General features: G+C 35.8%; 1 protein-coding gene across 1 annotated transcript in view; it reads right to left on the bottom strand.

Annotated features, from left to right (window-relative positions):
* GFRAL (GDNF family receptor alpha like) overlaps positions 1-13435 on the bottom strand; it is a gene marked incomplete at both ends in the record, with an annotated part of 59461 nt that overhangs the window by 28632 nt on the left and 17394 nt on the right. Inside the window, 3 exon segments of the mRNA XM_079934321.1 lie at positions 3059-3309; positions 8490-8820; positions 9717-9773. Of these exon segments, the coding sequence (XP_079790447.1) occupies positions 3059-3309; positions 8490-8820; positions 9717-9773 (639 nt within the window).

The following is a 13435-nucleotide window of genomic DNA, read 5'->3' as shown; positions in this document are numbered from 1 at the left end:
TCAAAGCTCAGATCTGAGATGAGAACAAAGAGGTTCTGCCTGAGAGGGCTGTGGAGCATCCTGAACCAACACAAGCTTGTTGTCCTCATGGTGTTACAGGCAGGAGAACACCGTGGGCTGCAGTCAACCAGCCAGGGCTGGGATCCTGCATCCACTGCATCCTGGACATGGAAGCCAAGTGACCCAGCTCACCTCTCAGCTGCCTTTACCTTCCATGTGAAAAGCTGCAGAAATAATATTGTCCAGCTCATGGAATGATTAAGGTTAGATGAGGAATGTGACCCCAGATAAGCACTCCTTCTAGCAACTCTCTCATTTTTTATAATTATTATAAGACCCTGACTTGGATACATCAAGGTAGATGACTTCCAGATTTGTTTCAAGCAAGTGTTCTTCAAACTTCCAAGAGCAGCACATTAGTGAGTCATGAAGTCAATTTAGTCAGTAGTCAGCATTGAAAAAATATAATGGAATAGAAAAATAATTTTTAAAAAACAGAAGACATAGCATGTAAAAATGTCAAATGCATTGCTTACTGTGGTCTGAGGTCAAGTGAGTTTGAAAAACAATGACTTGAAGCCAAACAAAAGTGACAAATGGAAAATTTTCTCCAACTGTCCTCTCTGTTCTATTCAGTTCTGCCCCTTTCAGGTAAAATGAGCAGAAGGTGAAGGGCTTTGGAAACCAGCTGTAATGAGAGCTGTTTTTTTTTTGTTTTTTTTTTTTTTGAGAGGTTGATAAAATGTACAAATATTTTTTATTTTATATTGGAGTATAGTTGATTAACAATGATGTGTTAGATACAGGTGTATTTTGATAAAGCGTGAGCATGCTGGGCTGATATGAAAAGTCAGAGGCAGTGGTTAGAGTTCATTCAAAAATCTCCATGTTCTACCACTTCCCAAGTATATGGGGCAGGGGATGAGGGTTTGTTAGAACTAGCCAGGCTAAGGATTTAATTTGTGTTTTTATCTGAAACTTTTCCTATTAATTCAAGTACTCAGAGCCCTGACAGAAGGCCTTTAAGGTTCCTTTAATTCTATAAACGCATCACTTAAAATTCCTACTTTTAGTAAGTAATGTTTGAGGAGAAAACATGTTTAGTCTTCCAAAGTGAGTGAAGAAAAGTGAATCATTTTGAATTTTTATTTTTCTGAAACATTATAGAGTATGTCAATGTTTATGGATTTTTGTGTCCATTTCTACTGTTTCTTCATGAATATATATGTATTTTTGCTCTATATAGGTAGTCAAATACAATGAAAGCAAAACATAAGAATTATTGAAAACACATGGGAGAAAACTCGGTTTGGAAGTAGAATTAGGTTGCTTGCACTGGCATTCTTAGGGAATTTATGCCCAAGGAATTGGTTACCACTAACTTGCAGAAACTACATTTTTTTTCCCGGACACCATTTAATATGGAAAAACCACTTATAAATAATCATGATAGTGTAATTGTATATATTGTTGTTGGTTTAAGTTACTTTATTTGGTATTTCCTTTTGTAATGTTATGAGCCATTCATTATAAATACCTTTAGTTCCAACAGAATTAGCCACTTAGTATTAATCAAAGAGGAAGATTATTTAGAAAATATGACTCAACATATATCATGCGATTTTCCTCTTTGTATCATGATTTCAATTGAAATATGTCTGTAGTGCTAATTATAGAAATTCCAAAGAGAGCCCTGTTGGAATCAAACCATACACTCTGAGTCGTATGTTTATTACCTAATACATAACAAATCACAATTTTGATCATATTGGCTAATGTGTATCGCTTTAGTATCTTTAAAGAAAAATAGAACAAAATTTTTAAAATGTGTGTATCTGTTTATAGTTAGATATATACAGATATGTATCTGTCAAAATTTGTATAAATATAAAGATTTTTTGCAATGAAATGGTAAATGTCTGTTATTCCTTCCTGGAAATGGTGCTTGTGGTTTGGTTACACCTAGGGTCTTATGAGCCGGGGATGTTTTGGGACTCACATAGTTGCATGGATTAACCTTGAAGGTAGATGATGGAGAGGTCTTGAATTAGTGTGTGATCACATTGTTAGGCTTTTTCCTAGAAGACTTATAGCCAAATCTCTCTCAACCACTTGTTCCCTTTGAGACTGTAGACAAATTATTTAAATTCCTAAATCTGTTTTCTTATCCCTAAAATACTGTACATAATAACTTTAGAAAATGTGTTTTCCATTCCCTCATACAGGTAGATTAGCAGACATATTAAAGACCAAGGGGAGATAACTAAATCCAAGGGTAAATACGTTTTACTTAGGTTGGGACAGCCATATAGTAGATTGTTAACTACCCCCGATGAATCCAGCTTTGGATATACACATCCTTCTCACCGTGACTGTGAGCTTGGCCATGTGACTTGCTTTGTCCAGTGGGGCACTAGCAAATATAGCAGAAGCAGATGCTTGACAAGTACTTGTTCACTGGGGATTAGCTGCTAGGGATGCTGCCATCACCATGAAAGATCCAGGGTCTACTGCTGCAGAGGTCATGTGGAAAAGAACCACGCCATCCCAGCCAACAGTCCTTGTTAAACAACACCTGAACAGACTGGCCTTGTTCTCACCACCAGACGATTGTACCTTCATGAGAGACCCCAAACAAGACCATCAGAAGAACCACCCAACTGAGCCAAGCCCAGTGAGAAGAATTGTGAAGAAATAAATAATTATTTCAAGCCACCAAGATTTGGGTTGGTTTGTTACTTGCAATAGATACCTGTTACATTCCGTTATCTGGTAAGATAAACCTTTTAGGCTCTTGATATTGAAATCAATGTGACACCTAGGAGTGATCAATCATATAAATTAACAACATGTATCACTTGCAGATAAAAGAGTAAAATAGCAAATGTGCAAAGCATAATCAGAAAATAAATTTTAAAATTAGAAACATAGAGTTGACTTTGTGACCAAATTTTCTATGCTGGATTATTACTTTGTGCTGTGTAGACAAAAACAAGAAATATATTATATATGTGTGTGTGTATATATGTATGTATATATATATAATTGGGTAACTTACTGAAACATGATTTTCTATGAAGCATATGCTGGAAAATCTTGCACAAGGATTCTTCACTTTGGGTAATGGTCCTACAGGTGCACTGCATTTGAAGGACTGTCCCAAGGGTACCAATGTAAGCTGCTTTGCAGTCATTACTTCCGGAGCAAGTGAGGTCTTGCTTGCTTAAGGTACTGATGCAGGTCTCATCCTCATGGCACTTTCTTATCACATGCTGCCAGCACTTTGCCTGGAATGTTCTATAGCGCCTCCTAGAAAGAGTCAGGAAATGGAATTAGTCTCTGAATAATATTATTTCACACTAACATGTAGTGTTGCCTCACCTAACGAAAGACTGACATAAAGCAAAATACCTTCTAGATGCTTATAAACATAGTTGAAAACTAAGTTTGTACATTTAAACATCCCAACAGAGAGTGCAGAAGAAAACTTGTGAATTATTTTCCTTTTGTGTTGAAAGACAGAGGTTAAGTTTAGGATTCCCTGGATGACTCTTTCTTCATTACTAATTTTATTTCACTGGGCGATGATTTGTAGTAAGAACTCCTTGCAAGATTTATTAGCAATAATTTCTGAAGCAGAATGTGGTTTTGAGACTAGCATTTGGCCATTGACTCCCACCAAGTGATTTCAGAAAAGTCTCTTGACTTTTCCAGAGAGTTTTCCTGCAGGATGGGAGGTACTGTATTCTTTCTCAATATTTCTAGGCAGACTAATTAGAGTTAACAAAATGCTCTGAGGTTCTCTGGCAGCATGAGCTAATTTAAAGCAAAACATGAGTTTATTTAATGGTCGAGATAATCCATTAGAACCATATCCATTCATAACTTTTCTGACTACATATATCATTCTTGCTGTATTAGCATTGAATAAAATCTGGATAGTGTACAATAATTTCATATTTGGAACTTTCACAGTAAGAAAATCTACTTAGTGGAACCAAGAATATTAATCTTCCTATTTATCATGTATAATTATTTTTTTCGCTGTCTTGAATATGTCACCATCAAACATGCATGAAAACCCTCTGAGTACATGTCATTTGTCCTGCGCTTATTTGCTTTCATGATGTTACTCTGATTAAATCCATAAATCACATTATTTTCAATAATCTTGTATTTTAAGTCATCTTAAAGGAATCAGCTTTTAAATACAGTGGTAAAAATTAATTAATATATTAGAATTTATATTTAATAAAATACTAAAAAGTTTTTGAGCATATAATTCTGAATCCAGAAGAACAAATATGTTCCTTTAATGCAATTAAGGGTTTTATATATAAGATGTCATCTAGATGTAAGCATTGGCAGTATTGGTTGTCATCTATGAGGTTGACAGGTGCCATTTAGTCTTTCTTAAATATATGTTTTACAAATTAAGTTGCATGATTTATCTCCTCATAAAAGTTATTTCATTCAAAAAAGTAGTTGTGAAATTTTGCAAAAATGATGAACTGAAGGGTATTTAATTAAAAATTAAAATATTATAAAAAGTACTTTGGTATACTTACTATCTAAATTATTTGAAAAAATCAAATACGGCAAAATATTTTATATTATAGAAATTTTGTTTTATGTTTGAAATGTTTTGCTGTGTAGCTTTTTCATTATCCTTATTTTCTCGATATACTGAAACTTTTTATTCTGGTTTATTACTTGAACCATTAAGTATTTAAAAGAGTAAGTTTTAAAATAGAGTTGATTATTTTGTTTTTAGTTTTGCTATAAGTTTCTGGTTATATTGTAAAATGTAAGAGAATATGGTCTGTGTAATTTCTACACACAGAATGTATTACATTTGCCTTTGTGACCTAATATATAGTAATACTTTGTGAATATTCCTTGGCACTTAAATATGTCTATTGTGGAGTTTTGCTTTTAAAAAGTAGGTAAAATTTCTTGTAAGCAATTACTTTTTTTCACTACTTTCTGGAGTTCATACATATGGAAAAACAATGTATTGTAATTTCCTGTAAATTCCTAAACATTTATAATTGGCAAAATATAATCTCACCTCCCAGTGTGTATCTGTATTGGGCAAATTAATTGAAAAAAATAGTTCTTTATGTCATCTTCTTTGGCCTTTTCAAATAAACAGAGGAGTTTCAAGACCAATCATGAAAAGAGTAAGCGGGCACAGGGACAGAAGTTGTATTTTCAAATCCAATTGCTCTGCTTTGCCCCATGTATAAGGGCTTCTGCAGGAAAGATCCATGATAAAGTCTTAACATTCTCACTGAAGAAGTTGTTTTTCTTTGGAGATTTTTTTTCCATCTGAATTACATTAAGGATAATTTAATATAAATACTGGAAATCTCCCTAAGGCAAAATCTGCTTGAGAAAGTGATAGAATTTGTCTTTTCATCTTGACAACTAATATTGTATAATATTTCCATCACCTCTATAAAGTGTTCATTCAGAGACTATTTGCACATGGTGAAAAGAAAAAGACCCACAATCCTTACTCCCTGAATTAATACATAAAAAACAGGAATTACATAAGAAGAGACATATCTCTGTATATTAAAACATTATAAAAATTAAGTAAGTACAGATACTCAAAAGTAGAGGGAAATGAGATGAAGTCTTTTGAGAGCATATCGTGTTCCAGACCCTGCACCAAGCACTTTGGAGAGGTTGTGAAACCCAGGCGTCCTTGTGGAGGAAAATCACCAACTCTATCAGTCAGTCTGAGGATGTGTTGATGCCAAAGTGAGGTTCATGCAAGAGTTTGTGTTTCAGAATCCATCACAGGGCTTCTCAAGGATTGTAGCAGTGGATCCCATCACTTGACATTAAAATATGGTATTTGATAAGGAAACTCAGATATATCATCCTGAGAAAATTGAATACTAATAACTCAAAGATAATGATGTAGAATATCCGGGGCCCTGGCAGTGGAATCAGGTAAAGCTTGGTACCGTCCATGGAGACATCTGGCATTTTTACAGGGATTACTTTAAAAAAAAAAGTGTCCTCTGGCTGGGTAAAATGTTATTTGGTTTCACTGCTAGTGAAGATAGATGATAGACAGTAATATTTTATTTGTGATATGAGAAAAATAATGCAATCAAATGTTTTTACCACATTTCATTGATTATAGGAGATACCATTATTTTATTACAACGAAAATCACTTGTTGGCAGTTGTTATTGTTTTAATTTAATACATTTTGTTTTTGGTCACTGAGCTTAAGACGCATTCCAAACATGTTAGGGATATTAAAATGTGCAAAAATTTTGCATCTTTGAATCAATGAAATACAATAATACACTGAATAAGGATTTTTGAGATATAAATGAGTTTGAAATTTTTTAATTTCATTGTAAAAAATATTTTTATTTTATTATTCATTCAAGAGAAATAACTAGTAAAACTTAAAATAACTGATAAACATTTTCAGGAAAAGATCCGCAAATAAAGCTTTCTTAAGAACTTTGACATTCTATATAAGTTGAAGCAAAAAAAAAAAATAGTCAATGGTTTAGCACTCTGCTGAGATCTTTACCCTTTATCTTACAGAATATGTGTTATAGGGAAGCAGTTCTCTTTTTTTGACAAATGTTTACAAGATCTGCAGCTACTTTGCCAGTTGGAATGCCTGACAGTAAAGGTGTGAGGATAGTTAAAAGGCGGAAGGAAAGCAGTTCACCAAGAATCAGCCCATTCAGGAAGTGATGTCATTAAATCTCATTTGCCAGTGGTTCAAGCAAGGTGACAAATGTGACAAATCTTGCCCTGAGCTATCACACCTAGCCACTTCTCCACACTAAATGTTTATTTTGACCTTTAAAGGAATTTGTATATATGGAGTTTTATTCATTTAAATACAATTTAATAAAATAGTCCCTAATAGAAGGTACTGGGCAAACAAATTAATATGAATTTCTTGGGATAATTATCCCAAGAAGAAGCAGAAGCTTCATCCCAATTAATGCTGGTTGTTAAATAAAGCTCCTTTAATGTGATAATATCAATGTTACAGGTAGTTTTGATTCATCAAGTTTATTCAGTATCCTCTTTCTTTCCTCCATCTTCTGACTCATGTCCAAAGAGGCTCACTTAACTGTGGCTTTCTTACCACACAAAAGATCAATTCACCTTGAATATATAAGGAAATGTGTTAACGAAGACCACAGTGAGGAGAAGAGAAAGCCAAGTTGTTGGTTTCAATTTATGGTTTCCAGGAGGAGTTACCTGCAAAGGTAAAGTCTAGTCTCAACTAGCAGCCAGAGTGGATATTTTAACAAGTGAGCACATCATTCACACCTCTGCTCAAAATCTCCCAGTACCGCTCTTATTTCTCTGAGTAAATCCATTCTCTATTCCTCTTTCCCTTGTGCACTCTACCCTCCTTGCCTGAGATCATGCCACACACATTTCTTCCTCAGCACTGGCTCGTCCTTTTTTTGGTATCTCTTCTTTCCGATATTTACTGAGACAAGCTCATTTTCTCACTTATTCGACTCTGATAAAATGTCTCTACTGGGGCCACCCCATTTGTATTGCAATTCTTTCACTCTTTCTGCCCATTCACATTTCCCCTTATTGCACGTGTGTGTGTGTGTGTGTGTGTGTGTGTGTGCGCTCCACAGGGCAGGCATTTTTGTATCTTGTACCCTGATGCCTAAAATAGTAGTAAGTGCCTGGTTTTTATTTTTTTTTGCGATACGCGGGCCTCTCACCGTTGTGGCCCCTCCCGTTGCGGAGCACAGGCTCCCGATGTGCAGGCCCAGCGGCCATGGCTCACGGGCCCAGCTGCTCCGCGGCATGTGGGATCTTCCTGGACCGGGGCACGAACCCGTGTCCCCTGCATCAGCAGGCGGACTCTTAACCACTGCGCCACCAATTAGCCCCTGGTAATTATTTTTTGAATAAACAAATACATGACTAACATCATCACCTCGAGAATTAAGGATGAGAGGTTGGGAAGAGAAAAAGGGTGCATTCCTGACACCATGGCACACGTGTGTTGGGGAAATCCAAACTCTAGCTCTTTCCTCATCTCCAGCCTAAGACACAAAATATTTATTTTGAAGTTTAAAGAGTCACCTCGTCAAAATTCTATGACATTTAACAGCCTTATATAATCACACCCCCCAAAAACAATAATAAAACTGACACACAAGACAGGTCTATTAAGCAATTCATGAGTCTCACTTGAATATGAAATTTTAATAATGCTATTTCATGACTACCCAATCCTGACAAACTGAATTTCTTTTATTCCAAAAACATATTCTGCATTTGAATTTCGAAAAGGATACTACACATGTACTGTGGATTCAAAACTATGAATTGTCTGGCTTTATTTACATCATGTTGAATGATGGTGGGAACTCTAGCTAATGTAATGAGATCAAGTGTTGGGACTAGACTGTAACAAATAAGGTGCCAAAATCAGAAAGTAAGGTATGTGTGTTTTTACTCACCTGCATAATTCATCATTTTGGCAGCTGTGAATTATATCGAGGCAAGTTGGGGCTGGAACTCTGTTCACTGCACATGGCTTGCTGTGAAGAGCTTCTCTGGACTGCTGACAAGGTACATCAGAAGGAGCACAGTCACAAAAAGCCAACATCTGGGCAGTGTTAAAAGGCATATTTTGGTAGAAGAACTGGATGGCTGCTTGGCAGTGTTTCACATCACACAGGTTTCCATTTGCTGAGCAAGCTTTCAGGTAAAGGGCCAACTGTGTGTTACAGAGCACATCCGCCACACACTCCTCCGCCACTTCCAAACAGGACCTGATCCCTCTGATTCCTAAAAGCAATGATATGCCCAGGTCGTGGAAAAGTAAACAAAAAGCTGTACATGCAGAATCTGCAAAACACTGTGAGAAGTCCATGAGCAAAATACAATGATGTACCCATATGTTATTTTTGGCAAACATTCCTTTTTTTTTCCCCTTAGAGTTAGTATGAACTTACTGGGACCTGAATAGTGGACTATTTGAATCGTCCTTCATCTACACTGGCTACGTATTGTGATCCAAAAGTGATGGGAAGTGTGTAGGGCCAAAACTGAGCTGCAGAAAAATATTCTTGAGTCCAGGTTTCTCAAACGTAAACAGTAAATCTTCAGAAATTGCATTTCAGCTATATAGCTAATGGTGCATTCAGTGGCTTGAATCAAAATGTTCTTGTTCTGTTGCACTTTTTATTTGGGGGGGAAATCTTGACTAAAGGCTGTGGCTAGTCCAACATATAAAAATGTTCACATTCTGGAAAACACAGGTATGTGTGAATGCCCCACCCCCAACACATCCATATACACAAAAAGACCTCAATTTAATTTACGTGATCAAAATATCTATGAAATTTAATTAAGACCTAGTCTTTGGTTTTAATTGTAAAGTATTCTTCAGCGTAACTATGAATAAACGATGGATAGGCAAAACAGATGTCACATGAGTGAAAGAAATGCAATGATTTTGTTGCCTTTTTTTGTTTTTTAAAAATTATATTTATTTATTTATTTAAAATTTTACTGGAGTATAGTTGATTTGATTTTGTTGCACTTCGTAGTATTAGAATGATAAAAATATCCACACAATTTATTTTGTAATGGCATATCTTTAAGAAACCTAGTAACTACATTTTAAATTATATTGTCCAGTATTTACAATGCAGATCAAAATAACAGTTTATAAACATTACCATGATAGGAAAGAGTAGTTAGATTCCACTTGAACTTATTATCCTCTTTCACGTTATCTAGAAGGAAAACAAAGAGACTATTTTGTTAGTGAACAATATTCTAAATTTAATAGGAGAATGTGGACTACCTTTATGAGTGAATAATCAAGCAAAAGTACATATAAGCTCATGTAACCCTTATTTAACCCTTGATACACAAAATTAGTGAGGTACAGATGAAGAAAAATAAACCCCTGAAATATCATTCAAGTCAGTTAAACAGCCCTGCTCTGAGTATCCAGTTACTGGAAGATTTAAACAAATGCTAATGACTAGGCCATGTGCTCAGAAGTAAACAAAGAGTCTGTCTGGAGAGAAAGAACAGAAGGAATATTGTCTGAACCAAAAAACTCTTCCCAGTAAGGTCTTAATTAGATTGAAAAGCAATTTAAAGACTATTTCCACCTCTGTCTTAGCCTCCCAGAGTTTTTAGGAATTGTAAGTACAGAATTGAAGACTCTCATTGATGGAAGTGAACTTGGTGACCATCTAATGCTAAAACATTTCATTCGAGAAGCATTGGTTGAGAGAGCTGAATCCTAACCACTAGATCACCAGAGGGGAGGGAGAGGGATGGAGCAGGAGTTTGTGGTTGGTAGATGCAAACTGTTACATTTAGAATGGATAAGCAACAAGGTCCTACTGTATAGCACAGGGAACTATATTCAGTATCCTGTGATAAACCATATTGGGAAAGAATATTTTAAAAAAAGAATGTATATTTGTGTGTAACTGAATCACTTTGCTGTACAGCAGAGATTGGCTATACTTCAATTAAAATAATGATGTTTAAAAATCTCATTTAATTGTTCTTTCTTTCAAAGATCAATTTTATAAAAAAAGAAAAGAAAAGAAGCATTGGTTGAGCCCCTACTATATACCAGGTGCCATATTGAAGACAAATCGGCAGTCCCTATTGTCAAACCTATTAGGAAATAGAGACACACAAACAAAATCAAAATAAAATAGATGGAGCAATAATAGACATATGCATAAAGAGATAGAATAGAATTATCACATTTTAAAATAAAAATTCAATTTTTGCCATTGGCTATTAAGGTACTGACTTCTGTTATGGCATAAGTGTCTCTTCATGTTTCAATTTGTCCTGACTTGAGCTGTCTGTCCAAACTCACTGCCTGCCCATCTACTGCACATATATGATGGTACAATCATAAGGAAATTCTTTTTACCTCCCGGTGTGTCACAGCCTTTCCAGACTCCTTGTTCCATCTGTTCTCATTATACATGTTTTTTCATTTTTCTACTGGTTAATTCTCAGCTCAAGAATCACTGTCTCTTCTGAAACACACTCTCCTATGTTTCTGGGATGTTCCTTCTTCTGTGTTACTATTCCATATTGAATGAAATACCAATAAGCAAATTTCAGAGAGTTCTACAGCTTTTGTAACATACAAAAGTCTAGGCTAGATCTTCTATGATAGGTTAATAGCTCTGCTTTGGAACTGTTGGGTATGGCTGTGCCACTGACTAAAACATATTCAAGAAACTGAGTTCACTTACTGTTATGAACTAAATTTTGTCTCCTTCAAAAATTTATATGTTGAAGCCCTAACTCCTGGTGTGGCTGTATTGGGAGATGGTGTCTCTAGGGAAGTAATTAAGATTAAATGAGGTCCTAAGAGTGGGGCCCTGATCTGGTAGGATTTGTGTCCTCTTAAGAAGAGACCTTAGTGTGTTTCTTCACTCTTTCCTCTTCACATACACACACCCCATGGAAATGTCCAGTGAGTACATGGCAAGGAGCCAGGAAATCTAGAAGCCAGGAAGACAGCTCTCACCAGAAAATCACACTGCTGGACTTTGGTCTGGAGCTTCCATCCTCCAGAATGATGAGAAAATTAATTTTTATTGTTCAAGTCACCCAACCTCTGGTATTTAACTAGGGCAGCCTAAGCAGACTAATACACTCACAATATGAGTAATTATTACAAAAACAAAAAAAACATGGTACCATGGTGAAACAAATTCTATTATGGACCCATGCTATTTTATATAATATGAGTAATGCATTGTAATAAATTCTCTGCACATTAAATCCTAATTCACATTAAATCCTAATCCTAATCCACATTAAATCCTAATATATGGTGCATACATAGGTATATACACATTTTCCGGAGAATATTTTAAACAGTAGCTTAATTGCTGAAAAGGAGCTAAAGGGCAGTATGTCATGGGAACACAGAGAAACATGTACCCACCAGATCTCCATCTGCGTTATAAGATCATACACATTACAAAATGTACACTGTTCCCACTTCTTGATCCATTAATATCAAAATATATGCAGACTCTGATATCTTTTCACCCTGCTACCACTCTCGTCCAAGACACCATGCATTTCTCTGTTGACCTCATTTAGTGACATGGTCTCATTTGCGATCCATCAGTGAATGACCCCCATTTTATACCTACAGTACAGATCTCACTTCTATGTGTCATGCAATGAATTTAGATATCAATTCCATACCTAGAACTGTCTACTTGATCTCTTCACTTAGATATCCAACAAATATTTCTCACTTACCATGTCCCGAACTGACTCCTGACCTCTCCTCTGTCCGCACCAAAGCTTCATCTTTTGTAGTTGTTCCCATGTTAGTCAATGAAAATAATGGCAACCACATCCTTCTAATTACTCAGGACAAAAACCTTGGAGTCAATGTTGATTCCTTTTTCCCCCTTGCATCCCCATATGATCCATTCACACCAAAACATATCGAGAATCTGACAGCTGTCCACACTGGTCCATCACCCATAATTACAAAAGCTTCCTAACTGGTCTTCCTACTTGGGCCTTATTTCTCTTCAGTTAGTTGTCAACACAAAAAACAGAATTATCCTGTTAAAGATGTAGATCAGACCATGACACTTCCTTGGCTCAAATCCTTCAGTGGTTTCCTGTAACACTCAGAATATGAGCCAAAAGTTTTGAAATGACCTACAAAGCCTTTCATGATTCTGCCCCTGTTTTATTTCTGACCTCATCTCCTGCATCTCTCCCCCTGCTCTCTCGACTCTACCTCTAGTGTCTTCTTTGCTCTTCCTCAACCTTCCAGACTATCCCTAGCTCACCTTGAGCTTGTGTTTCTGCTGCCTGAAGTGTTCTTTCCCTAAATACCCACATGACTCATTCCCTTGCCTCTTTCCATCTTTACTCAAACATTAATTTCTTCAGATCAACTTTCTGGCCATCCTATTAAAATTACAAACCAACAACTCAGACTTCTTTTTTCCCCTACCTGTATTATTTTTCTCCTTAGCACTCATACTGTTTATTTATTTTATTTTATTTTTTTAAATTTTATTGGAGTATAGTTGATTTAAAATGTTGTGTTAGTTTCTGCTGCACAGCAAAGTGATTCAGTTATACATATACTCATTCTTTTCCAGGTTCTTTTCCCATATAGGCCATTACAGAATATTGAGTAGAATTCCAGGTGCTATACAATAGGTCCTTGTTGGTTATCTATTTTATATATAGTACTGTGTGTATGTTAATCCCAAGATCCTAATTTATTGCTCCCCACCCCCCATGTTTCCCCTTTGGTAGCACTCATACTGTTTAAAATATACATCTTCAAATCTTTCATCCTATTAATTTCTTCTTAATGGATGTTACAGCCTACTACTAAGACCCCCCTTTTGGTGATCCC

Source organism: Stenella coeruleoalba, assembly GCF_951394435.1.
Source record: "Stenella coeruleoalba genome assembly, chromosome: 10".
Taxonomy (NCBI): Eukaryota; Metazoa; Chordata; class Mammalia; order Artiodactyla; family Delphinidae; genus Stenella; species Stenella coeruleoalba.
This window is presented reverse-complemented; position numbering and strand designations above follow the sequence as displayed.